This window comes from Apiotrichum porosum (genome assembly GCF_003942205.1).
Source record: "Apiotrichum porosum strain DSM 27194 chromosome Unknown scaffold_1, whole genome shotgun sequence".
NCBI classification, from domain to species: Eukaryota; Fungi; Basidiomycota; class Tremellomycetes; order Trichosporonales; family Trichosporonaceae; genus Apiotrichum; species Apiotrichum porosum.
This window is the reverse complement of record NW_021167108.1, coordinates 487,787-512,479: the sequence shown is the minus strand read 5'-3', so window position 1 is coordinate 512,479 and position 24,693 is coordinate 487,787. Positions and strand designations below refer to the sequence as shown.

Here is a 24,693-nt window from a genome sequence, read left to right as displayed (position 1 = left end):
CTGTTGGCCTCTGGACTGGGCAGAACACACAGGGGCCATCAGCAAAATGCACGACCGATCCGGCAAGCCAGAGCACACGACCAACAGCCAAGGCAGCGCCTCGCCGCCCACGCCCGGCCGCCGCCAGCAGCCAGCCGCCGCCTCTGCCCCCCCCCTTCAAAGAATCTGGACCAGTGGAACCGAAACCGGCCGGAAAGTTGGGACCGGGGGCTCTGCCAGACGCTTCATATGTAAGGACCACCGAGTCGTTTCTTCGCACTCACCCACCACTGCCCACCCCCCAACACACTCTCCCCCTCCCTCTTCTCCTCTCATAGAGAAAACAGCCAGTCGCATCGCTCTTGTCTAGCGTCGACAGCGTCTTGTAGAGGCTCCCTCCCCGCGTTCACGCGACCACTCTACCCCCCCTCCCCCACCACCACCACCGCTCGCACCCCGCAGCGAGCCTGCCCGCAATGCCTTTCCCCCCCGACCTCCAGGACCGCGACGCTCTCCCCTCCAACAAGGAGGTGGACTTCAGCGTCGCCCACCCCCTCTTCAATGACCTGTGTCCCGAGGACTCGTACACCCCCGAGGGTGTTTACTGGGTGAGTGTGGCGGCGTCTTAAAGAATTCATTTCGCGCGGATCCAGTGGCTGACACCATGTTTAGGCCGACCTCCCATGGAAGGAGCGCCAGGCCTGGGTCAACAACCAGGCTACCGAGGAGACCAAGCGCGAGATTGGCGTCGTGTGGGACATGTTCAAGAAGGACCCCCTCTCGCCCCTCAACGCCTACTGCTCGCGCTACGTTGTCACCGGTTTCGGAATGTTCACTGAAGGGTACGTTACACAACGACGATGGGGCGAGCGAGAAAAAAAAACTGGCTACACCATGCTGACAAGACTCCAGCTACACCATCTTCTCGATTGGTAACCTTACCTCCTGGTACCAGGCTGTCTGGCCCCAGTGCTGGAAGACGTACGAGGTGTGCGACGAGAACTGGATCGCCGGTGTATCGTACATCCAGATCATTGGTATTATCTGTGGCCAGATCGGTGTCGGAATCGAGGGCGACTGGATTGGTCGCCGTGTCGGTCTCGTCCAGGACGCTCTCGTCATGACTCTTGGTCTCGTCATGCTTACCGCTTCGTGGGGCACTACGCTCAACGGCTGGGTTATCTGCTACGCTTGGTCTCAGTTCATCTACACCCTCGGTGTTGGCGGCGAGTACCCCATGACTTCGACTTCGGCTCTTGAGAACAAGGCTGCTGCCGGCCAGGCTCAGCGCGACGACAAGCTCCACCGCGGCCGTAACGTCGTCCTCGCCTTCCTGATGCAGGGTTGGGGCCAGCTCCTCAACCAGGGTCTCCTCATCCTCCTCGTCCTCGTCCTCCACGGCGGCTCTACTCCTCCTTACTCGGAGAAGACTGGCCAGTGGGTCTTCCGCCTGTCGTTTGCCTTCATGATTCCCTTCACCCTGTGGCTCGCCTACTGGCGTTTCTACAAGAAGAAGTACTCCGAGGCCGCTCTCCGCCGCTCCAAGAAGAACTCGCACGTCAACCAGTCTGGTTACGACATTGTCTCGCTCAAGCTCGTTTGCTCGCACTTTGGTGGCCGTCTCTTTGGTACCTGCATGTGCTGGCTCGCCGCCGACTTCCTCTTCTACGGTGCCAAGCTCTTCGCCTCGACCTTTATCAAGGTTATCACCCCCAACTCCACTGGTGTCATGACCGGATGGCTCTGGAACCTGCTCAACGTCGGTGTCTCGCTTGTTGGTTACTACCTTGCCGCGTTCCTCGTCGACCACAAGTTCTACGGCCGCAAGCGCATGCAGACTGTCGGCTTCCTCGCCTGCGGTGTCCTCTACCTCCTCCCCGCCATCTGGTACAAGGAGCTCTCGTCCGCCAAGCACATTGCCGGCTTCCAGACCATCTACTTCCTCGCCTCGTTCTTCCAGCAGTTCGGCCCCAACTGCACCACCTTCCTCCTCGCCGCCGAGGTCTTCCCCATCTCGGTTCGTGCCACCGCCCACGGTCTCTCGGCCGCCTCGGGCAAGCTCGGTGCTCTTCTCCCTGCTATCGTTTACAACTACATTGGCACCCACACCAAGTTCTGGGTTGTCTGCTGGTTCGGTTTCCTTGGATGGATCCTCACCCAGGCCTTCATCCCCGACGTCACCGGTCTCGACCTCCGCGAGCAGGACCGCTACTGGGCCTTTGTCCGTGAGGGCCGCGCCGGCGACTACCACGGTATCGCCGTCCACCCCCGCCACCTCTCGCTCTTTGAGCGTGTCGTCCTCAAGCGTCACCGCGCCTACGACCCGGACCTTGACCGCCAGCAGCGTATCAAGGAGCTCCGCGTCATGTGGGAGGCCCGCCAGCAGGAGGTCACCAAGGAGCAAGGTGGCCGCGAGGAGTTTGAGAGCCACGAGGACGACGAGCTCTCGTCGGCTGCCCACTCGTTCTTCGGCCACGAGCTCGACGTCGCCGAGGCCCACAACGGTATGCCCCTGGGCCGCCGCGAGTCGATGGCCTACCTCCGCCAGTCTCTCGAGGCCCACCACCAGCAGCACCAGCACGCACACGACGAGAAGTCGGAGAAGGCGCAGCATCTCTAGAACAACGGGTTAGGCCTTGTGTAACGGGCTACAGAGAAGAGTAGGGGCCGGCACATGTTATTAGTAGTAATTCTCGAGGGATTGAGTTAGACCATGCATTTACTAGACATCTTCCACACACGATGCCCTGGGCGTCCTGGGCGTCGCGACGCGTCCACAGGTGGGTCTTGTGACGCACACAAGCCTTTGGGTGCATATCCGCAGCCACACCTGGCCGACCCAGGTACACATGTTGATGTATATGCACTGCGGTCCTGTTCTGCACTGCTCCATGTCTTCTTACGTTGTCATCTACAACATCCTATCTAGCCTCAGCCTGTCCACTCAAGGTCCAGGAGCGGCAGCCTCGTCGGGATGGGCATTCTTCCAATCCAGCGCCTTGACAATGGTGTAGATCCTGTTCCGGCGTCAGCGAGCCAGACGACCACTTGTCATTTGACTTTATACACTCACGTCTCGAGGATGGGCACGGGCACGCCGAGGCGCTGGCCCTCCCTCAACGGCGTGCCGAGGATGACTTCCACCTCGGTGGGGCGGCCGGCCTCGTTGTCCATCATCATGCTGCTCGGCAGGCCTGCGCCTGGTACGACCTGGCAGCGGGCCAAGAGGGTCGCGGGTGTGTCGAGCGGAATGTCCAGGCCCTTTGCGCGCGCCACGGCGACGACCTCGTCCATAAGCTTGGTGGCAAACTCGGCTGCGCCGGGCGACGACGCGAAAAAGTGGTTGGTACGGACGCGCGTGACGGTCGTGAGCGAGTTCCAGCACGCGTTCCAGATGACCTTGATCCAGCGCTCCTTCTGAATGTCCTCTGTGGGCGTAATGTCGGACCCGGCGGCGCGGAGCCACTCGACGAGGCGGTCGAGCTTGGCGCGCTCGGTGGCGCGGTCCAGTCCCTCGGCATAGTCGACACCAATGGTCAGTCCCTCGGCTGCAAACTGCTGAAACGTCGTGACACCGTCTTCGCCGGTCGGCACGGCCTTGCCGCCAGTCCACACCACGGCGGAGATGATGGTCGAGTTGGGGAAGGCGGCATGCAGAGGGTCCTCGTTACCCACGCCGTTCTGGAGCAAGACGATCGAGGTCTGGTCCGACATGATGGGCGCGAGCTGGTCCGCGAGGGTCGGCACCGCCGTCAGCAGGGCCTTGTTGGCACACAGGACTGGCGTCAGCTCGGGTTATGACCAAAGTGAGCTCACTGTAATCAAACTTGATGCCGCTGGCAGCCGCCTCCTTTGTGTCGCGGAACACTTGTCATCAGTAAAGGCCTTGGTATCTATCCTCCCCCGTACTTACCACCATCGAGCATGTGGTGGTGCTTGCCAAACTTCTGGCTGTCCAGAGCATAACCCTTCTCCTTGACCGCGGCATAATTGGAGCGCGCAACAACGCTGACGTTGCAAGCACCAGACCGTTGCAGGACAGATGCGTACACGCTGCCAATGGCGCCGAGGCCGAAGAGGAGCGCGTTGGGCTTGGTGCCGAGTGTGCCAGTCATGTTTGCTGTGGAGTAGAACGGCGGGGAGTGGAGAGAGGGAGAGAGAGTACAGTGAGTAACCCAACTCGCGATCTCGCTTCTAGGCGATGGTGGGCGACTCATTCGGCTGCCGGTGGGCCGGAACGGCACCGCTCTGGACCGCCAGTTGCCGACATCGTCCCCAACAGCCACTGTCGGTCTCGGCCGGTCCGGACCAACAGCGCGATTTTTTGGTACACTTTTCTGCTGCACTTGCGAGCGGTGTACCAAGTCTTTCGTGCGCTATATCGGGATGCAGATCGTGCATGCAGTAGGTCTCGGGCACATGGAGATCCTGTCACCCTCGTGGGCCGTGTTGCGCGCGGTTACGGACCCCTCACCGCCACCTCACACGACACGAGCTCCACACCACCACCACAACCCCACCACCTGTCTTTGTCCATCCTCGCCTTCTCTCCTTCCCGCCTCTCACAAAAAAGAACACATCTCTCACGCGCTCGCTCACGCACCAGCAAAAGAGAGACGACAATGACATGATTCGAACATGTGCTCCCGAAGGAAATTGATTTCGAGTCAATCGCGTTAACCACTCCGCCACATTGCCATTCATGGTGTCCTCCTTGTAGTGCTGTATCGTGGCTTCCGATTGATGCAAAGAACGACGCCTGTTGATCGAGTGGAAATGGAGGAATGGAGGGTTAAAGTCGGAGGTGTTTGGCGGGGGGAGGGGGGATGTGGCGTTTTCAGTTGGGGCAGGTGGGGTGGCGCGGATCCGTGTGGTGGGATCGGCCGTGTGGCAGGATCGTCGCGGGCCCCTGCCGGTGTCGATGAGGAGATGGCGGGAATGTCTGGTTGGACGCAACTGGGCGGTCACACGAGCTGGATGGTGATGCAGAGGGAGCGAGTGAGATCCTCGTGGCCGTTCCGTCACGCTTGTGCTCTCGCCTGCGGCCCCAAACCCATGGCCTTCTCTCAGACCGCCAACACCCCAGCGACTGACCACCTTTGAGCCTCTACTGCCGCTGCCGACTCGACCTAGCTCGATCTCAAACGCGACACGGTGACCAGCCACTTCGACAGCAGAGCTTTCACACAACCTCTCCAGCCAAACTGCCCGCCGCGACTCTGGCCGGCACGAATACCAGCCTGCGCACTCAGTTCACAATGATGGCGCTGTACACGACGGCGCTGTACACGTCGCCACAGTCGAACCCATCTGCCCAGTGGCCAGCGGCGAGTGGCTACCGTGGACTTCAACTCACCACCATCCAATCCACTGACCCACTGACACACACCTCCACCAACCCGCCATTCTCCATCAGTATTCACCATTCAGCAGGACCCAACACCTCTGCACCAACGGCCACAACCCCCTCCACGTGACATTGATTGGCTGCATGACATTAGACAACGGCCGCGGTAACGGCGTACGAGCGAAAGGGCGAGGCGGGGCACCAGGCAGGACCCAGTTTGTGTGCGGGCGGGGGGGATGTGGTTTTGTGAACAGAACAAGAGCAGGAACAGGGGGAAGAGGGGGAGAGGGAGGGGGGAGCGAAGATAGCGTGTCCATGCCAGAGACCAAGGGGGCCAGGCAGCCTGGTTGATGCAGATGAAGGGTATATGTAATGGGGGTGATGGGGGAGGAGGGGGGGAGGGAAAAGTAACAGGGACGGCAGCGTCTATGACTCCTTGCGGAATTCTGTAGCCTGGTCAGCAGCAAACCCCCAAACCCAACCGCACGCTGTACTCACCGACTAGAACCGAGTAAATCTGGTTAAAGGCCATGTAAATCTCCTCACGGACCTTGGCACCGGTCAGGACAATCTTGCCCGAGACGAAGATGAGGAGCACGACCTTGGGCTTGATCATGCGGTAAATGAGACCGGGGAAGAGCTCGGGTTCGTAAGAGCTGAAAGCACCGTGGCTAAACGCCAGACCCTCGAGACGGATGGGGAACTTGACGTCGCACGAGCCGACAATGTTCTGGATCTTAAACTCGGCAAACTTGGCGTCGAAACCAAGCTTTTGAATGATACGCGCATACTTGCGCGACGCAAGACGCGAGTCGTCCTCGCTCTTGGCACCAGTGACGACCATCTTGCCCGACGCAAAGATGAGCGCCGTGGTCTTAGGGTCACGAATACGCATCACGACAGCCGCGAAACGCTGTTGAAAAAAAAACAGTGTCAGCGTTTTGGGTGGCAAAGAATACAACGAGAAGGGCTCACCTTGGGGTTGTACTCGGCATTGCGCGCGTGAAGGGCAATGGTCTTGAGGTCCAGCCTGCACTCGAGGTTGACCGTCGCGACAATGTTCCTGTGCAACTGGTTCACCGCTGTTCTCTCTCACTCTCACTCTTTCAGTATCAGCATACGCACTGGAGCACGGGCACGAGGCCCTGCACGGCCGTGATCTCGGGCACACTCGCGGGTGCGCGGAGGGGAGGGGCAGTGGTCTTGCCGTACGTCTGCTGCTCCTCGGCAGGAGGCTGGCTACTCGAGGACGCGGTGGGGACAGCGAGGCCGGACATGGTGGCGATGCGGGAAGGGGGTCGCGATGGGGATAGAAGGATGAGGAAAGGGGCGATGGAAGTGGGGGAAAGGAGTGGTCAACGGGTGGCGAGTGGGTTTGTGTTGTGACCCGGGGGTGGGTTGATTTTCTCGGACGAGCCCGAAGCCGCGCCAGAAGGTGGTCTGGGGCAGTCGCTGGAGGTGTGCCAATGAAGGGGTCTCCTGCGGGGGGTGGATGGACGTCGGATGTATAAGAAAGGCGATGTAAAGGCGCCCGAGAGTGGTGGTGAGAGGGATGTGATCGATGAGAAATCGAGTTGTGCGCGGGCGGGCACCAAGAGCATGGGGGGGCCTTAGGGTATATATACTCCCGCCAGCCGGGTGTGGCAGAAGAACTGCCCACGCCCACCGTCCAGTCTACCACTGGCCACTGGGCCACTGTGGATCGCTGCATAATGCATACCTCCATCGCATCTCATCATGTCCCCAGGATGCAGCGATGCTAGGGCGATGGGGTGCGTCCAGGCATCTCCTCGCCTTCGAAAGGCCCTGGCAGTAGCTATCCGCAAAATGCCCACTGAGCGAGTCGATGGTGGCCGAAATGGAACGCGCCATCTCCGCAACTGAAAACAGGCCACAGGTTGGCTCCCCGTCACTCCGCATTCCGCCAGTAATCCGTAATCCAGACCAAACGCTCAATTACATGGATATCATCACCGCCATCTACAAGCTTGCACCCCCCGAACCCAACACTGTTCCTGTATGACGAACCAATGCATACTTCCATCAACACCGGTATCGCAACACTGGGTATGCTCACACCTCATCTACTGACCCCACCTGTCCCCCCACAGGCAGAGCGCGCTCAGTCGCTGTCCGAGGCCACGTCGTTGGGGTCAATGATGTCGTCCTCTGCAGAACACACGTCAGCACGGCTACTCCCTGAGGTGTTCAAGAAACACGCACCCTCAACAACGTCGCCGCTGGACGCGACCATGGTCTCGGCGGCGGCGCGACGGAGCATCGAGCGGACCTTTTCGTCGTCCGCCTCGGGGTCCACACCGGCGTGCCACTGGGGCAGCGCATCGGCCGGACGCTCGTTGTGCCGGTTCTTGATCCTGGCGGTCAGCAGTCTGTCAATCGCCATGGTACGCACAGCTGGTCGGCGCCGGCCTCGAGAAGTGAGCCAACTGGGAGCAGGGGGTCAGAACGGTGTTCGGGCGGAGAAGGGTCGGTGGGCCCGGCACCGGATCGGTCCAGGACCTGTGCATGACCTGAACGGCCATCACGGTGTGACCCGAGTCCAACGCACCAAGATACAACCGCATGCCTGGGTGGTCTTCCCACTTGTTCCGCACGGCAATGTGGAGTGGTGTGTCACCAGCCAGCCTGTTTCGGATGTCCGGGTTGCAGCTATCGTGAGCAAGAATGTGCTCCAGCACGTCCGTAGAGCCGTTCATGACGCTGTGACAGTAAGCTCGGGTCGTGCCACGGCACCTACGCGTAATGCACCGCTGGGACGGCACGGTCAGTACTGTCCAGAAGGCTACACGACGCGTGACAACACACCAGTGTTGCCCATTCTACGCGGCTGCGTCAGCCCAAAAAGTCCATACCCCCCGGACTTGCACAGCTCTGTCCCGAGCTGCGCGCACGACCCACCCGTCCACAAAGTTGACATCGTCAAGCTGGTTGAAAGCCGACTCGAGGAGCTCTTCATTGTCCGTCTTGGCCGCGGCGAGGAGACGCTCGTCTGTTGGGTGTCAGCATTTGGCCAGCTGCACCAGCAACAAGGAAGGCACGGGAGCTATCACGGAGGCCTCTCGGGGCGACGCCGATGATGATGCTGATGCTGTGTCGTGGATGGCGGCAGGGGCCACTCACTGGCCGAAGCTCCGTCCTCTTCTTGGGGAGGGGGAGGAGGGGGAGCGGAGCGGGATGGAGCTGTGCTCATGGTTGGTGCGCGGTGCTGGGTGGGTGGGGGGGGATGTTGGTGGGATGGAGAGATGGATGGATGGCGCCAGCCTATGTGGATGGGATGGGCGTGTGTCTGGGGCCCGAATGGCGCGCGGGAGAGGGCCGTCTAGGGGGGATGGAGGGAAGCAATTACACGTGCTGGCGGGGGCCTGGCGCGCCTGGCTGGGGTGTGAGGTTGCGGCAGAAGGGTTCGACGTCATCACCTGAGCCCAGTGTGTCCTAGCCCCTCTCACCCCCTCTCCGTCGTCGTCGTCGGCCTGTCCTTTTTCCATCTCTCGTTCCAGATAATCTGTCACACACACTCCCCCCAACATCCCCCCCACCATGGACCATCCATCCCCCATCATGTCGCGCGTTCACTCAGAGGGTGGCCACAACCCCATCCCCTTCTCCAGGTAAGCAGTAAACCCCCATCTCACATTTTCCTTCTCCCACCCCCCGCTCTCCACATGTGACCCTTTGCCAGTCCCGGCGGCTAACAACCACCACAGGCCCGTCACACCCACGATGAGCACTGTGAGCAAGACTAGGAATGACACACCGGAACCTTCACTGACGTCCCCTTGCAGGCTCAGTATGCGTTCGTCGGTCTCGGTGAGATGGGCAAGCGCATGGCTACCAACCTCGCCAAGTCGCTCCTCAAGGAGAACCATCCCCCTCTCATTGTCTACAACCGCTCGTCGGACGGCTTGGACGCCTTCATCAAGTGGGCCGAGGAGAAGGGTCTCCCCGAGCGTGCCTACCGCGTCATGACCGACCTCAAGGCGATTGCTGCTACGTCAGTATGAGGGAGCGCCGACAAAAGAAGGCTGCGGAAGAACTGTGCGCTGATGCCGCCGGCAGTGCTAACATGGTCGTCACTTCGCTTAGCGGCGACGACGCTGTCAAGGAGGTCTATGCTACCCTCTTTGCTGGCCAGGAGGTAAGAACAATGGTGGGGGCATGTCCAACATGCTAATACCAAACCCAGTCCGCCCTTCACGAGCCCCCAGCAGACGGCAAGCGTCGCAACACCATCTTTGTCGACACGAGCACCGTGCGTATCCACCCGGGAATTGCCTTTGTCTCACACCCACACACAGGTCTACCCCACAACCGCCGGAGCCCTCGAGCGCCAGGCCGCCTCCAAGCCCCAGCGTGTCTTCCTTGCGTGCCCCGTCTTTGGTGTGCCCCGCGCCGCTGAAAAGGCCGAGCTCATCCTCGCCATGTCGGGCGACTACTTTGCCAAGAAGGTTGCCGCCCACGCTCTGTGCCCTGCCATCGGCAAGAAGGTCATGGATCTCGGCAGCAACCCCGAGCGTGCCCTTTCCTTCAAGTGAGTCTATGAATACGTCATGGGGGGGGGGGTACCCGCTGACGCACAAGGCTCGTCGGCAACTCGCTCGAGCTCGGCTTCATCGAGCTCCTCGCCGAGTGCTTCACCCTCGCTGACCAGGCTGGTGTCGGTGCCGACCAGCTCGTCGAGCTCATCCGTCACCAGCACGCTTCCCCCGCCCTCGTGCGCTACTCGGAGCGTATCACCAAGAACAAGTTTGACGCCACTGGCGGCTTCAACCTTGCAGGCGGTATGGCGGATGCCCACCACATTCGCCAGCTGGCCGACTCGCACAATGTCCCCATGCCCACGATCGACGTCGCCCACCAGCACATGATCTCGGCGCGTGCCACTGGCGGCGACAAGATGGACTGGACCGCGCTCGTGGGCGGTCAGCGTATCGCCGCTGGACTGAAGCCGTTTGCAGGCAAGGTGAGTTGTTTTGCACATCATGGGCCCGAAAACTGACACGTACAGACCCGTCTCGAGAAGTGGGAGGAGCACGACAACCTCTCGTAGTATGTATAGTCATGGGAATGTAGTCTGGTTTCAATGGAGCAAGCAATGGGCAGTGTGGAAAGTCCCAAGCGATGAGGGCGGCGGCCACGCGGGCGGGTCCATCTTCTACTGTCCGGCCAATGCTATCAGGAGGTCGTCGATCTAGACGTGTGTCCTTGTCCTAAGGCCTGGCCCCATACGACAACCTCTAGTCCGATTGAAACAGCTCAGAACGGCCAGAGATACCAACTTGCGTCTGCGACAGCAGCGCTGAACCCTAACAACCAGAAAACAACGTCTCCCGATCTTTACAACCTTGCCAGAATGTGGGTCTGATGAAGGTCGCCGACTGTATGACGGGAGGTCGCGTCTGCAACTCTGCAGTGACTCTCGCGTCTACGCGGACACAGCATCTCTGTTCTGTCGCAGCCCCTGCACCTCTGCTCCATCCGCCATGCTCCGTCTCTGCACGTGCTCTGCCTGGTCTTGTTCTAACGCATCGCTTCACTGGTGTAGAGAAGCCTCATGCATGCCCGACTACCGTACACGCCTCGCCGCCGTGACAGAGTGAAATAAATTACTCGTCGGGGACAACAATCTCGCCCTCGTCAATGGCCTCGATGATGTCGTGGGGGGGCTTGCCGTCAACGGTGCAGCCGACCGACTGGGCAGTGCCGAGGATCTCCTTGACACCACCGGCGAGGTCCTTGGCCATCGACTTGTGGGCCATCTTGCGGGCAATGTTGTAGATCTCGTCAAGAGCGACGTTACCCGAGTGGATAATGTTCTTCTCCTTCTTGCGGTCACGAGGGGGCTCCTTGAGGGCCTTGATGACGAGCGACGAAGCCGAGGGGACGACCGAGACGGTGGCCTGACGGTTCTGGATGGTGAGCTGGACGGTCACGCGGAGACCCTTCCAGTCGCCAGTAGCCTTGGCAATGTCCTCTCCGACCTTCTTGGGCGACTGTAAAATGTTAGCACGGTTTCGTTGCGGCGTGTGCTGGGAGCAACCACGGGCATGGGCGCATCTGGTCGCCAAGGGGAGCGTTGCACGAGGGGAGGAGTGACTTGCACACCGCGCAGAGCCAACAGCTGGGGGTCGCTGGGAGGCCCGCGCATTTTGGCCGGGGCGTAGCACCACCACTCCGCGTGCAGACATGTCGAAATTCCGCTCTCCCAGGTTTCCAGATTGATTGCGCGCGCTAGAGGTCTGGTTGCTCTGCTCGACTCACGAGACCAAGGGGACCGATCTTGGGGGCAAGAGCGGACGAGGCACCGACCTCACCACCGGTGGCACGGAGGTAGATGATCTGTTGGGTCGAGCGAAACGGGGGGAGGGGGAAATTTGGCAGACGGGACGGGGGGAGGAATTTGGCGAACGGATTGGGAAGGGGATTTTGGCGTAGGGGGCAGCGCAGAAAGCAGCAGAACGTCGTGACACGGGGAAGTAGCACACGGGCAACGCGATAGACAGGTCGTGGAGAGTCGCGAGAACGAAGGGAGGAATCTAGTCAGCACCATGGTCTTTCATTCAAATCTTCAAGAAACGGCTCTCAGATCGGCGGGCTGCAGACCCGTTCTCGCGATTCAAGAAACGGTTCTCAGATCCGCCGGCGCCGCGAGACCGTCCTCGAGGTTGCGCACCTTAACCTCGCTGGGGTCGAACTTTGGTGGCATGGTGTCGTGCTTTTGTGGCGGTGGTGGAGAGTGATGGAAGAGGGAGTTTGGTGAGGAAAGGTAGTGAGGGAGGACGATTTGGACCGGAGTTTCGTTTCGTTCGGGTGTGCCACGTGACGTGTGGCACTTTTCTAGCTTTTCTAGCTTTGGCGAAGCCGTGTGGTGGCGATCTGCTTCCGTTGTGGTGGCTCTGGACGAGGCCTGGGTCGAGCAGCCCGCCGTCCATGTCATGTCCATGGATCCATGTCATGTCACTGCATGCCATCTCGCCAGACGTCAACGCAATACCAAGCATGTCTGTATCCCCGCGTACACATGTCGCAGTGCTCCAGTGTCACCGTGCTACAGATTTGTTGCCTCCTCTACTCGTCCTAGACGAACAATCCCACAAGACACATTGACAATAATCGGCTTGAGCTGAGCAAGCAACGACTATCATTCGTACTGCTGTTGGCGGAATGGCTGATAGTGGCGTCTGTCAAGCCGAAGCAGCTAAACAGTGGCCCAGTGCGACAGGATGCCGGGCTTCTCTTCTTTGAGTGGAGCCTCGTCGCGCACGCTCTCCGATGTGCCGGCGCAGAAACGCACCACCTCGACGAGCTGGCTCGCCTGATGGGTGCTGTGCAACGCCTCACTGACGTTTGTGCAGACCCCAGCAGGGCAAACGACCACGACCTCGCCCTCGCCAAGCAGCTCCTGGAAGCGTACGGCGAGGACGCGACCCAGACCATGGCCGAGTGGCCAACGGCCGCGCAGCAACCCCCGCGCGACCGACCCGTCATCGCGGCCATCCTGGACCGCTACAAAGTGCGAGGTGGTCGCGCGCTCGCTCGCTACCCGCAGGTCTTGTGGATCGCGCACCTCGCTGCCGAGCACTTTGAGGGATTCGACTCGCTCATCGCCGAGCTGGAGGTCGAGTACGACTGCACCATCCCCAAGTGCAACGACGGTTTGGGGTTCCCGAGTCCCTCTGCGACGCCAGCATCGCTCTATCGAGGTGTCCACGACTGTGGAAGTGGATGGAAGGGCAAGATGCCGTCTGAGGATGATGGACTCTCGGTCCTCACTCTTCCACTGGTGCCTGTACTGGGTGCGCTTTGGCAGGCGCTGTATCTAGAGCGGACTTCCCTTCGACCTGTACGTCCCCAGGCTCAGCCCAGGACTCATGACACACACCACCCACGGCACCCACTTCCACTCGGGTTTCAACACCCGCACCCCTCACACGCTCGTCCAGTTCGAGCCCGCCCGCTGCACCATGCGCATCGAGGGCTCGCTCGCCAACCTCTCCGTCCGCGGCATGCGGCTCGCCGGCTTGGAACGGTTCCACGTGACCGTCCACCTCTCGTCCTGGACCGTCTCGAGCGTCTCCAGGGCAACGGCCACCTCGTCGGCGCCACGCTTCCGGCGACATACGCAATGTCGTCAGAGGCCCAGGCCGAGTACGCCATGAACAGCGTCACCGCCTTTGAACAAGGCAGAGGTCCCGTACCCCGCATCAACAAGTCGACCCTCAACGAAATCTGGCATCGTCAAACCGACTACATGCCAGATCAGGTCGACATGTTTATGCTGTCTGCGGGGCGTCTGATCGGTGACGCTGACATTGCCTTGCCGCCGGTCTTCGACACCTGGGTCGCGTCGAGGCCTGCCGTGCGCATTCTTCGCAACAGCTCTTCCGGCGCCGGTCACACCCAGAGTGGTCGGCCAAGAAGACTGCCCTTGCGATCAATGAGCACATGGCCAGCTACCAGAAGGCTCTCGACGAGGACCAGGAGCACCGCCGACTCGAGGTGGAGCACTTCGACCTCAAGGAGAGGCGCCAGAAGAGGCAGCGCGAGGACGAGGCCCACGAGCTCCGCACTCGGCTCCGTCAGCAAGGTCACCGAACAGCCGAGCAGCAGTACGCCGACCTCAAGGCAGCCAAGGTCGTGCACGACCGTCTTGAAGCAGAAGCAGCAGCCGCTCGCGACGCGTACATGGCGTCGCAAGGCGAGCGCATGCTTGATCAGGTGCTTGCCTCTTTTGTGGTCTCCGACTCCGCGTACTCGTCCCGCCTTGCTTCGCTCGACACTGCTCGACAACAGGACCGTGGTCCCCGTGAGAGGACATACGACACCTTCCGCTAGGTTGAGTTGGAGCATCGCGAACAACAACGCATTTCGAGCTCCACATCACCTGATGTTCCCGTCCACCAAGTCATCGAAGACGACAGCGACAGTGACGACGGCACCAGTGACGACGACACCAGTGACTCCGACTTCTCTCCCGGCGTCCCGGGTCCTCCAACCCCCCGCCGGCCCCTATTGTGGTCTTCGGCCGAGCCCATCACCCCCCTCCACGAGTTCGCCCATGTCTACCCCCCGCTCTGCCAGCAGATTGTGTGGCTCATGAAGCACAACCACCAAGCCACAAAGGCCGTCCTCATTGCCCAGGTCGTGGGTGAGTGGTTTACCCTCCAAGAGAGTGCTTACTGACCTGGCAGGTGCCCCCTCACGCCCAACCAGCTTGCCAACATTCTCGAGTTGTACCAGCGCCACATGAACCTTGCTGCCGAGAAGAGCGAGCGCATCACCTTGCTCGACGATGCTCTTGTCAACAAGATCAAGAACGAGATTGGCCTCCAGGAGCGCGTTGCCGAATTGGAGAACCAGATCAAGGAGCTCAAGATGCAAGTGAAGTAGACAGCGGTGTGATTAAGAGTCGTTTCGTCGGCGAGTGTTGTGCCATGCAAATGTGACTTGCACGATGGCTGCGTCAGGCCTCCTGGTCAGCAATGGACTGTCAGCTTCATGATCAGAACAGTTAGTAGCGCCGCGGAGGCCAGTCCGGACGGCCGGACGGCGCGGTGAACCCCTTATGAGCTGGCATTGGGCATTGTCTGGCAGCCAAACCTCGAACCTTTCTTTCGGACGGCGAGACAGAGGACGGAATGCATCTGTGGATCTGTGGATCTGTGGCTATAGAACGAGAGGGGCCACAGGCCACAGGGTGTCAGCTGCCAGGGGCGTGCAGGGTGCATCAAGTTGGTCGTTTCGTGTTTGGGAATGACGAACGACGACAGGGTCTCGTGTGCCACAGAGTGCCCCGGCTGATCTCATAAAGTTTACCCGCTTACGTAACTAACTGTCCTTTTCGCCGACAGATGCGTTTTATTTTCGCCACGCATGCGCCCCCGTGCCAAACGCCGACAATTATTTCCGCCTGGCCCTGCCTGGGCTGGCACTGGGACACTCCCTGCGGTGTGCGCGCCCGCTGCTGGCCGCTCTCTTGGGTCTTCTCGCCCTCAGTCGTTGTTCTCCAACCATCAAAAAAGCTAGCAGGTGAGCCTCCCGTCCCCCAGCAAACGCGCGCGGCACAATGCTCGACATGGCGAGCACCGACTGGACACGTTCGACCGACAAGAAACGCCAGGAAACGACTCGTGTGGCCTCGAATCGGGCACATCAGTGCTGGAGCAGACAGATCGACGTCTGCGAGGGACTGGTACCGGACGTGGCACAGCGATAAATACGACCAGCGGAGAGGACTCTGTCGCCTTGCTCAATGAGCGAGTAGAGACTCGCCACTGGAGTGCACACGGCTGCGTCAGTGTCGTGTGCGGCAGATCCAGTGAAGCTTCGCAAACTTGCGTCGCCGGGACCCCTGCTCCGACTTGTGCCTGCCACTTTTGATGTCCTACGCCAGGATGGCTACGGGCTCCTTGCTTCTTGGCTGTTCAGAGTTGTGCTGGACAGCCAGGTGGCCAGGTTGTTCGCAAGACGACAGGCGTCACGGGGGAGGGAGGTTTGGGCTTGTGAAAGTCCAGGCCCCCAACCCTTCCAACAGCCATCCAACTCGGCATCCCTCCCCAACACCACCTACCGTCTTGTGCAGTCCACGCTATTGCACACCACCACGCCACTGCCCCCTACCGACCCGTCTATGTTTTGTGTGATTTCCCGACAATTTTGGCCTTTCAGGATCGGCACACGCCCGCGGCCTGGCTTGACACAAATTTGCCTCCGCGATCGTCCATCGCTCCGACATCGTTTCAGCATCTGTGCCGCGCGCGTTCTTGCTCCCTTTCTTGCCTATACATTGTGCTAACAGAAACCAGCCATGGGTGCCTACAAGTATTTGAGGTTCGTCTCTTCCCAGCGGGGAGTGCTTCTCGTCAAACCGAGGGTTGTGCGGGCGTCGTGAATCGATTGCCTTGTTCAACCAACGGTACTCGACCGAAGCGTTCCTCTTGTCCTAGAGTATGTTACTGACCTTGTTCCTCAGCGAGCTCTACACCAAGAAGCAGTCGGACGTCCTCCAGTTCGTCTCGCGCGTCCGCTGCTGGGAGTACCGCCAGCTCGCGGTCATCCACCGCACCACCCGCCCCACTCGCCCCGACAAGGCTCGCCGCCTCGGATACAAGGCCAAGCAGGGCTACGTGATCTACCGCGTTCGCGTTCGCCGTGGTAACCGCAAGAGGGTACGTCGAGACATTGGTTCAAGGGAATTGTCCCACTGACAAATCAGCCTGTGCCCAAGGGTGCTACCTACGGTAAGCCCGTCCGCCAGGGTGTCAACCACCTCAAGTACCAGCGTGGCCTTAAGTCCACCGCTGAGGAGCGTGTTGGCCGCCGCTGCGGTAACCTCCGCGTCCTCAACTCGTACGCCCTTGACACCGGTAAGTTGTGTTATCAGCGGAGGCAGATCGCGGGATTTTTTTTTTCGTCTCACCACACTTCCACTTTTCATTCCACCTTTCTACTCCTTCTTCCGTTGTCTCTTGTCCTTTGCCTGCAGCTTGCTAATGCTCTATTAGATGGAGTCTATAAGTATTACGAAGTGATCCTTGTCGACCCCTCGCACAAGGCTATCCGTCGCGACGCTCGCATCAACTGGATCTGCAACCCCGTCCACAAGCACCGCGAGTCGCGCGGCCTTACCGCCGAGGGCAAGAAGAACCGTGGTCTCGGCAAGGGCTCCAAGCACAACCACACCCCCGCTCGTGCCACCTGGCGCAAGCACAACACCCTCTCGCTCCGCCGCTACCGTTAAACGGTGGGCAAGTAGTCTTCTCTTGGTCGTCTCGCCCAAGGCGCCCGTGGTCGAAGGTTGGATCCGAGAGATTTCTGTGCTCGTCTTACGAGGAGGGTTGTATGGCTGCATGCATTGTGTCATGGGCCACGATGGGAATGCAAATGTTTACATTCTCGACTGTCTGGAGCGGTGCATTGCGCATTGAGGGACTGTTGGGCGGCGAGTCACTCGCGAGCAGGAGGGGAGCGCAGGCGAATGTGGAGGCACGTGACGATCGGCGTGTGGCCATGCCACAAATCACCATGCCTCACTGGCAATGACTAGCATGGGCCATTTCCTGTTTGCATACTAACAGTCTTACGCGCATCGGCACACTTTCCACATTTCGATGGTTGAGACGTCGCACCGTTGCATAGTCTACGGTCATTAGCACTGCGTACGGCGCGGGATTTCGCGACCACCGGCTGGCGGTTACGATTGCCCACATCGTGCATGCTACCCACCGTTTGACCTGTGTCTGCCTACAGACAACGGGGATCCAACCAACATTATCGAGACCTCTTTGATGGATGTGTGCGTCTCATTCACACTGCTGCAGCAGGACTGAACAGATGTACATGTGTGCAGCACGTTCAGACAGTGAGCGGTCGTCGGCAACAAAAGGCTTCAGATATCACGAAAATCGCCGAAAAAATCAACTGCACGCAGGCGAAGAACTGAGCACCTGCCATTGATTCGACGACTATCCATGAAAGCGGGTCGGTGGCCGCTGTCGTCGCTGTCCGGGGCGCAGACGGGAGAGAAGGTCCGGGGCCAGAGCCAATCCACTCGAAGGGCATGTCGACGTCCTTGTCGCTGACCTCCGCGTCAGGAGTGAAGGTGGCGGTAGCGTCGGCGGCGCGGCTGTGTGATAAGCCCCTGACATGCTGTTGAAGGTCTACCTCGGCTCCCCCTTGTCTTGTATATAAGCGGACACCCATGCCCTCAGACAGAACGAATCGGTGACGATCGGACGCTTGGGCTGCTGAGGGGACGACGGTGGCGACCACCAGAGCCCCTGCACGTCAACGGGCTGGCCTTCTCGTGTGGATAGCGTACGCGACTCACAAGGTCGTGCTCTTCTTCCTCTGCGTTGTCGTCGCCCTCAGAGGGAGGAGGCGAGTCGTCGACTGCCAGCTTCGCAAAACTTGCCACCAGCCCATCCAGACCCTCTCCATCGAGGGTGGTGCAGTGGTGCACGTAAGGGGCCTGGTGCGGAACTAGGGGCAGTTCGACCATGATGAGGTCACAGTCCAAAGTGGGGAGTGGGACGAGGATGGCCTTGCGACGCTATGATGTTCGTCAGTATGCATACGTCGTCGCTCCAGCAGTCCACTCGCGGCAACATCGATCTAATACGTTATACTTGACCGTAATAAATCGGCAGCTCATCACTTCAACTGCCCCCTTTTGAGCCTGCCGACGACCCTTCCTCAAAGTACAGTGCAGCCGGACTAGAAAGAACGCAGGGAAGACAAGCCGCGGCGGGCGCTCTCGCCGCACAGACACTGTCGACGGCGACTCGAGTCTGTTGAAGACGACATAAGGTACTGGGAGACTGGAGTTGCTCTTTGAGGATGAGGTGTGCTGTTCAGGACGAGGTTCAGCTCAAAGTCGAAGTCGAGTCAGTCAACGTGGATGCGTTGGAGGACGTGTTCTAACGTCTCGCTCCTCCGGCCCTAGTTTCTCCAACCTTGAGCATCCACAAACCTCAGCTTCACTAGGCCGCGGTGCCCTGATATGCGAGCAAGGTCAATGTCGCCTTGGTAGAGTTCCGCATGCACCGATGGTAGATCACAACACGTCACTTGAAGTGAAGCTGTTACCCAATCTACGACACCGTGCAATGGGGCCAGATAACTCTTTCTGCCCATTCAGTTCACATACTGTCTGTACCAAGGACATGCAACATACATACGCGAGTCTCAGCACGACTTTACAAAAACGTCCAATGGGGGCTGCTGGAGCAGAAACAGGTTAAACTGAAGAAAATGTGTCATGGTCTCGAACCGAACCGCTAGGTTCCGAAGCCACCACGAGAAAAGGAGCGCTCAAACGTTTCCGCGAGCTGTAACCGTCGCACGAAGCGACTAAGTGACCTCCTTAGGAAGGTACATGAAATCGGTAACTTTAAGGTGACGGCTCCCACTGACATAGTATCCATTTGTCTAATACAGTAAGTGCAGGCCCATTCGGGCACGGGCACAGCACTAGTTATCATAAAAGATAGTCAAGCAGGACCATCTGTAAGAACGGCTCTAGCTAGGCAGAACCCAGCAGGAACCGCAGCTCCTCTTAAAGACTGCATGCTTAACAAAATTCTGGGATGTGGGCGCCATTGGCCGTCAGGTACCCACTGCGCGAGCATGCATCTACAGCAGCGCAAGGGGCGCAGCGGTTATATTTGCCAGGCCCCCTGTAGATATAGTAGTCTTGTATGTATCTTGGCATGTATCCATATACCAAGCACTTGGGTCACTGCTAACATATGTGTCCCTCTTTGTACATATTGCAATAGCTAATACAGTCACACACAGTGTTCATAACCTCTACGTCAACGCAGGCTCTCACTGAGTACCATCTCCTCCTCGTCGGCAGACTCTTCCTCGCTGTCGGACTCTTCCTTGCTGGTGGGCGCGTCCTCCTTGCCCTCATCGCCATTGGTGGTGCCGTCGCCGGTAGTGCTGATGCCGGTATTAAGGCGTTTCTCTGGAACTCGAGGTGACGTTGGACGAATCACCGTCACTTGAGCGAGCCCGCTTGGGCACCTTCACGATGGGGCTGAAAACATCTTCGCGGCTCGCCTGCGCTTTGTCCAGCTCCTCTTGGAGCATGGACTCAAAAAGCGTCTGAGGCCGAGCTTGACGAGGATGCCGTGTTCGTCATGGCCGGCGTGCCCTGGTCCCCTTCTCCGAGGCGTGCTGGCGTCGTGAACGCCGAGCCAATTTCGGCGCCCGCATCCGTGGGGCTAGGCTGGGACGGCGAGTCGGCTTCTTCTGGCACATCTGAGCGCACCGCGGCTGCGGGATCGACACGCGTACGACTGGAGTGATGAGCTACTGTGACATACGTTCAAAAGTCCAACTTACCGAATGGCAATGTCCTGGAGAGGGTACAGGGGCTCGCCTCCGTTCTGGATCGTGCGGGCCACCCAGTCGCGAAGACACGACCAATCGATGACAATCGTGTGGCCGGGCGTGCGAGGGGGTGAGATAAATTCCTGCGCGTTAGCTGCTCTCCGCAGATTACGTGGCAAGCAAACTTACCAGGTCCCGCTCTTCCTCCTCCTGCACCTCGTCGTCACAGTCCGTATAGGCTCTCTCAAATCCGCACTGATCGTTCTGGTCGTTCTGGTCGTGCTGATCGGCCTGGGCGTAGTCGTCACACTGGTCGTAGTCGTCACACTGGTCGTACTCGTCATACTCGTCGTACTCGTAGGCAGAGGGCGATGGTGCATCGAGGTCGTCGAGCGGCGCGAACCTGTACACCAGTCCGTCGAGACCGGCACCTGACCGAGTTGAGCAGAAGTGAGCGTACGGGTGATAGTGCTGTGCTGGTAATTCCGTCAAGATTGTTGTAGTGAGGGATAGTGCGATGCATAGAAAGGGTACGGCACGGCCGCGACTTAAATACCCGCCGCCGCCGCCACCTACAACAAAGATGAGGTCGCATGCCCAGCTTTCCAAGCTGACGACAATCGCTGCGTGTCGCTATGGAACGTCTCAGTATGCGGGGAACGTTGGTTGACGGCTACTCACCTGGCAGCAGAAGGCCACATCACGCTTCCAAGCCTCAACTGCATCTCTCCGCCACGCCATTTATGACCATTTTAGTGCACATGCACCCAGTACCGTGGCCATGCAACGTCGACGAGCTCCAGAACGACTTAAAAGCAACTTCAAACTTCCAATGGTGCTTGCGCGGAACGGGTTTGGATTGAGGTTGGATGGTTGGCCGGTAAAAGGTGGTTCCATCACGGTCCTCTTAGCGTGGCAGGCGGCCGTTGGTAGGCGTACTAGTCAATGGCCGGATGTCTGCCAAGCGCAAAAAGTTTCAGCCTCTGCTGTGCGCGGCGAACCGAACCTGCTCGGTGCCCGGGCCTCAACTTTTCAAAGAAGCACATCTAGCGATTAACGCGATGCCGTACCGTCGCTCTAAGCGACTAGTACCTCCTTAGGTGTTTAGTGAAATTGTGCGGTTATAAACGCCATAATCGAGTTTTTGGTTTATCGGCGCTCTTGTTGCGAACGGGGGGCGTGATCTGCCCAAAGGCGTCGTGGCTCTCGCTCGAGGAACCCGTCACCAAGTCCAGCGGGGCGGAGGACGTCGAGGTGGTCTCGTCGCTCTCACTTGCGGCACCCATCGCCCAGTCTAGAAGGGCGAAGAATGTCGTGTCTGCGGAGCCCGTCGAGTCTGTCTCCGCCGTGGCAGGCGTGTCGTGGTGCCTCGATGCAGGGCGCTCCGGAGTAATGAATGCCGAGGCGTGAGCTGTAGCGGGGAACTGGTCGGCGGCCACCATCGAGGGGTCGGAAGGCTGAGGAATCGGTTGTCAGTGGCGGCAACATGCGTCTGATCTATTCCACAGTGTACCCCATTGACCCGTCACTGTGCTGGCATATGGAGCAACGGCTGGTTCGCCAGGCGTGCGGCTGGAGTGACGAGCTACTGTGAGAGGGTACCCCAGTTCTCCATCGGTGTGAATCGTCTGCGACACACAGTCGCGAAGTCACAACGCATCTGTGACGATGGTACGGTGGGGCCTGATAGGCGAAGGTGACACGAATTCCTGAGCGTTAGCAGCTGTCTGTCGCAGATTATATACGGAGTACACTAGGTCTTGCTCCTCTTCCTCGTCACCGTCGTCCGCAGAAGCGGTCGCGGATCCAGTACTCTCGTCGGGGTCGTGGAGCTCGGCGAACATGCACACGACGCCGTCAAGACCGGCACCACACATAGCCATGCGGCAAGGAAATGCGCCGAGATGGCCACACATTGGATCCCACCTGATCAGAACACGTGACTGAGTGTAAATATTACGTAACATAAAATACGTCGGCGTTCAATGTGGCGCCTGCACTTGTTCACTCATTTCTGACCATTTCAGTGCACGCACTGACGGCAACGAGCACATACGACGTCCACGAGCCCTAGCACAACTTTTAAGAATCCGAAAATGTCCACTGGTGCTTGAGCAGAACGCGTTTGGAGCGCGGTGGGGTGCTTGACCGGTAAAAGACGGTTTATTGACGGCCCTCTTAGCGTGGCATGTCACCGTTGGTAGCCGTCCCAGCCGTCTATACCGCCGTCCGTAGCCGGACCCTCTCCGAGCGCGCAAAAAGCTTCAGGAGTCTGCTTGGCACTCTGGCGAACCGAACCCGCTCGGTGCAGAAACCAACGCTTGGTGATGTCAAGAGTTGCTCTAACGTTTCCGTGAGCCGCTACCCGCTGCATTAAAGGACCGGATGACCTCTTGGTAGAAAGATAAATCGTCCCATTTAAGGTGATACCACTGACTGTTAGGTACTAGCCAAATTGTACGCGTGTTGTGTTTGGAGTATCACCTTGCTAGCACCTCGCATCTGTTGTGCGTATTGTAAAAACAAATGCTCAGAGTCGTACATCCAGGTGCCCATCTACTCTAACGCAGGCCCTTACGCAGCATGAGCTCCTCCTCGTCCGCAGACTCCTCCTCGTCGTCGTCGTCGCTGGCAAACTCCTCGTCGTCGTCGCTGGCAAACTCCTCGTCGTCGTCGCCGGCAAACTCCTCGTCGTCGTCGCTGGCAAACTCCTCGTCGTCGTCGCTGGCAAACTCCTCGTCGTCGTCGCCGGCAAACTCCTCGTCGTCGTCGCTGGCAAACTCCTCGTCGTCGTCGCTGGCAAACTCCTCGTCGTCGTCGCCGGCAAACTCCTCGTCGTCGTCGCTGGCAAACTCCTCGTCGTCGTCGCTGGCAAACTCCTCGTCGTCGTCGCTGGCAAACTCCTCGTCGTCGTTGTCGGCAAACTCCTCCTCCTCGTTGTCGGCAAACTCGTCCTCCTCCTCGTCGCTCTGGCCAACAACTAAGACTGCGGCCGTACCGCCTGCGGTAGTTGTGTCCTCCCCTTCCTCGCCCTCCCTACCTCCCACATCCTCCTTCTGAGGGGCACGACGTTTGCGCCAGCACATCCTGGGTCGTTTCTGTGGACGGCGTGAATCCGTCGCGATGCTTGAGCCACTGGAGCTGGAGAGAGCCCGTTTGGGAGCCATGGTGTTGGGACCAAACACATCATGCTCGTTGTCGAGCTCCTCCTGGAGCATGGACTCGAAAGTGACAGAGGCCGAGCTTGCCGACGATGTCGTCTCAGCCGTTGCAGGCGCGGGCGTATCACCGGCCGCTGGCTGAACCGGAGTGGTGAATGTCGCAGCATCAACACCCTGGACAGCGTGCGGGATGCCACCGACCGAGAGCTCCTCGACAAGTGGTGGTGTGATCGGACCGGACTCAGTTGTTGACGTTTGTGAGTCGCCGACGCGGGCAATCCACTCGACGATGGAGGGGTGGCTGTTGTCGGAGGTTGAGTCGTCCTGCAGCCAGACGGTTGGGGTGCGGGCACGGCTGTACCGATGAGCTGCTAGCTACTGACATACGATACGTTCAGGCTCAACTTACACGATGTCGGTGCTGTCCAAGACGTACGGCTGCACACCGTCCATCCGGATCGTCCGAGCGACGAAGTCACGCAGACAGGCGGCATCCACAAGCACCTGACGGGGGCGCTCCATCGGCGACGACGGCGGCGACAGGAACTCCTGTACGTCAACGAGCCATTCTCCTCAGGTCTGTATCGTAAGCAACTCACGAGGTCCGCATCCACGTCTTCCTCTCCTCCTTCCTCGACATCGTCGGTCTTCTCGCCGACATCGGCAGCGGTGCCGTCTTCGCCGGGGAAGTTTGTCCCACCCTGGTCGGCAGCAGGCGACTCCTCAAGGTCCGCGAACTTGAAGACAAGGCCGTCGAGGCCAAAGCCGTGTCGAGTCACGCACACATGAACATAGGGGTGCACATGAGGTACAGCCAGCTCAACAACGACGACATTGCTCAAGCTCACTTCGTCCACCACGGTCGCCGAGTGACGCTGTGAGGCGTGTCAGCATGCGGAAACCATCGGTAATGGCTGCTCACCAGGCAGAAGTCAACGTCGGCCTTGTATGCCTCCTCACTCCTTCCCTCCCACTGCACCCAGATGTGCCATCGTTTGAGCGTGTTCGAGAACGCCTTCTTCTTCTTGGCTCTGACCATGATGGCACGAGAGACTTGCTGCTACACTGCCGAGGAGCGAGACAGGAGCGTGCGGACGAGGTCGAGTATGGAGAGACGGGCGTTTAACAATCGGTAGAACGAGAGTGGTGTCGTAGAGCGTTGTGGAAGGGAGCTGGTAGTGGTGATAGCAGTAGTGATAACCGTGGTGAGAGCAGTGTTGTGGTGGATGCGGATGGATGTTTAGGAAGAGAGGTGTTAGAACACAAGAGCATGTTTGCATCCAGGTACGCGTTCTTCGTCAGCTCCGTCAGTCTGTGAGTGTTGCCACCCATAACCAACTATACTATCCT

At 59.3% G+C, this 24,693-nt stretch overlaps 11 protein-coding genes and 1 non-coding gene across 12 annotated transcripts; 4 read left to right on the top strand and 8 right to left on the bottom strand.

Annotated features, from left to right (window-relative positions):
• Window positions 1–455: 455 nt before the first annotated feature.
• EHS24_000174 (uncharacterized protein) lies at window positions 456–2,599 on the top strand (the record flags this gene model as incomplete). Its single annotated transcript, XM_028616011.1, has 3 exons — window positions 456–587; window positions 652–821; window positions 892–2,599. 3 exons carry the CDS (start codon window positions 456–458, stop codon window positions 2,597–2,599), a joined length of 2,010 nt encoding a protein of 669 aa, XP_028479868.1.
• Window positions 2,600–2,923: 324 nt separating this feature from the next.
• Window positions 2,924–4,094, bottom strand: EHS24_000173 (uncharacterized protein; the record flags this gene model as incomplete). The annotated part of the gene is made up of 4 exons (XM_028616010.1): window positions 2,924–2,996; window positions 3,053–3,758; window positions 3,796–3,846; window positions 3,893–4,094. The coding sequence occupies 4 exons, from the start codon at window positions 4,092–4,094 to the stop codon at window positions 2,924–2,926; spliced, it is 1,032 nt and encodes a 343-aa protein (XP_028479867.1).
• A 502-nt stretch (window positions 4,095–4,596) lies between these two features.
• Window positions 4,597–4,677, bottom strand: EHS24_000172. Its single transcript has one exon. It is a non-coding gene; the product is annotated as a tRNA-Ser (tRNA).
• A 1,075-nt stretch (window positions 4,678–5,752) lies between these two features.
• SPT15 (TATA-box-binding protein) lies at window positions 5,753–6,603 on the bottom strand (the record flags this gene model as incomplete). Its single annotated transcript, XM_028616009.1, has 4 exons — window positions 5,753–5,772; window positions 5,825–6,239; window positions 6,302–6,389; window positions 6,452–6,603. 4 exons carry the CDS (start codon window positions 6,601–6,603, stop codon window positions 5,753–5,755), a joined length of 675 nt encoding a protein of 224 aa, XP_028479866.1.
• Window positions 6,604–7,448: 845 nt separating this feature from the next.
• Window positions 7,449–8,537, bottom strand: EHS24_000170 (uncharacterized protein; the record flags this gene model as incomplete). The annotated part of the gene is made up of 8 exons (XM_028616008.1): window positions 7,449–7,495; window positions 7,550–7,701; window positions 7,740–7,773; window positions 7,896–8,047; window positions 8,085–8,097; window positions 8,153–8,166; window positions 8,246–8,336; window positions 8,468–8,537. The coding sequence occupies 8 exons, from the start codon at window positions 8,535–8,537 to the stop codon at window positions 7,449–7,451; spliced, it is 573 nt and encodes a 190-aa protein (XP_028479865.1).
• A 347-nt stretch (window positions 8,538–8,884) lies between these two features.
• Window positions 8,885–10,394, top strand: EHS24_000169 (uncharacterized protein; the record flags this gene model as incomplete). Its single annotated transcript, XM_028616007.1, has 8 exons — window positions 8,885–8,955; window positions 9,052–9,076; window positions 9,130–9,338; window positions 9,404–9,482; window positions 9,531–9,596; window positions 9,643–9,875; window positions 9,926–10,307; window positions 10,353–10,394. The coding sequence occupies 8 exons, from the start codon at window positions 8,885–8,887 to the stop codon at window positions 10,392–10,394; spliced, it is 1,107 nt and encodes a 368-aa protein (XP_028479864.1).
• Window positions 10,395–10,950: 556 nt separating this feature from the next.
• On the bottom strand, window positions 10,951–12,050 carry RPL12 (60S ribosomal protein L12; the record flags this gene model as incomplete). Its single annotated transcript, XM_028616006.1, has 4 exons — window positions 10,951–11,337; window positions 11,606–11,683; window positions 11,728–11,880; window positions 12,018–12,050. The coding sequence occupies 4 exons, from the start codon at window positions 12,048–12,050 to the stop codon at window positions 10,951–10,953; spliced, it is 651 nt and encodes a 216-aa protein (XP_028479863.1).
• A 612-nt stretch (window positions 12,051–12,662) lies between these two features.
• Window positions 12,663–14,734, top strand: EHS24_000167 (uncharacterized protein; the record flags this gene model as incomplete). The annotated part of the gene is made up of 4 exons (XM_028616005.1): window positions 12,663–13,703; window positions 13,763–14,062; window positions 14,180–14,488; window positions 14,558–14,734. The coding sequence occupies 4 exons, from the start codon at window positions 12,663–12,665 to the stop codon at window positions 14,732–14,734; spliced, it is 1,827 nt and encodes a 608-aa protein (XP_028479862.1).
• A 1,417-nt stretch (window positions 14,735–16,151) lies between these two features.
• On the top strand, window positions 16,152–17,084 carry RPL15 (60S ribosomal protein L15; the record flags this gene model as incomplete). Its single annotated transcript, XM_028616004.1, has 4 exons — window positions 16,152–16,174; window positions 16,317–16,512; window positions 16,560–16,710; window positions 16,849–17,084. The coding sequence occupies 4 exons, from the start codon at window positions 16,152–16,154 to the stop codon at window positions 17,082–17,084; spliced, it is 606 nt and encodes a 201-aa protein (XP_028479861.1).
• Window positions 17,085–18,003: 919 nt separating this feature from the next.
• EHS24_000165 (uncharacterized protein) lies at window positions 18,004–18,344 on the bottom strand (the record flags this gene model as incomplete). The annotated part of the gene is made up of 2 exons (XM_028616003.1): window positions 18,004–18,123; window positions 18,174–18,344. 2 exons carry the CDS (start codon window positions 18,342–18,344, stop codon window positions 18,004–18,006), a joined length of 291 nt encoding a protein of 96 aa, XP_028479860.1.
• Window positions 18,345–19,943: 1,599 nt separating this feature from the next.
• EHS24_000164 (uncharacterized protein) lies at window positions 19,944–22,065 on the bottom strand (the record flags this gene model as incomplete). The annotated part of the gene is made up of 5 exons (XM_028616002.1): window positions 19,944–20,148; window positions 20,195–20,325; window positions 20,372–20,613; window positions 21,456–21,639; window positions 21,928–22,065. The coding sequence occupies 5 exons, from the start codon at window positions 22,063–22,065 to the stop codon at window positions 19,944–19,946; spliced, it is 900 nt and encodes a 299-aa protein (XP_028479859.1).
• Window positions 22,066–22,373: 308 nt separating this feature from the next.
• EHS24_000163 (uncharacterized protein) lies at window positions 22,374–24,382 on the bottom strand (the record flags this gene model as incomplete). Its single annotated transcript, XM_028616001.1, has 5 exons — window positions 22,374–22,618; window positions 22,761–23,698; window positions 23,753–23,892; window positions 23,943–24,218; window positions 24,266–24,382. The coding sequence occupies 5 exons, from the start codon at window positions 24,380–24,382 to the stop codon at window positions 22,374–22,376; spliced, it is 1,716 nt and encodes a 571-aa protein (XP_028479858.1).
• Window positions 24,383–24,693: the final 311 nt, after the last annotated feature.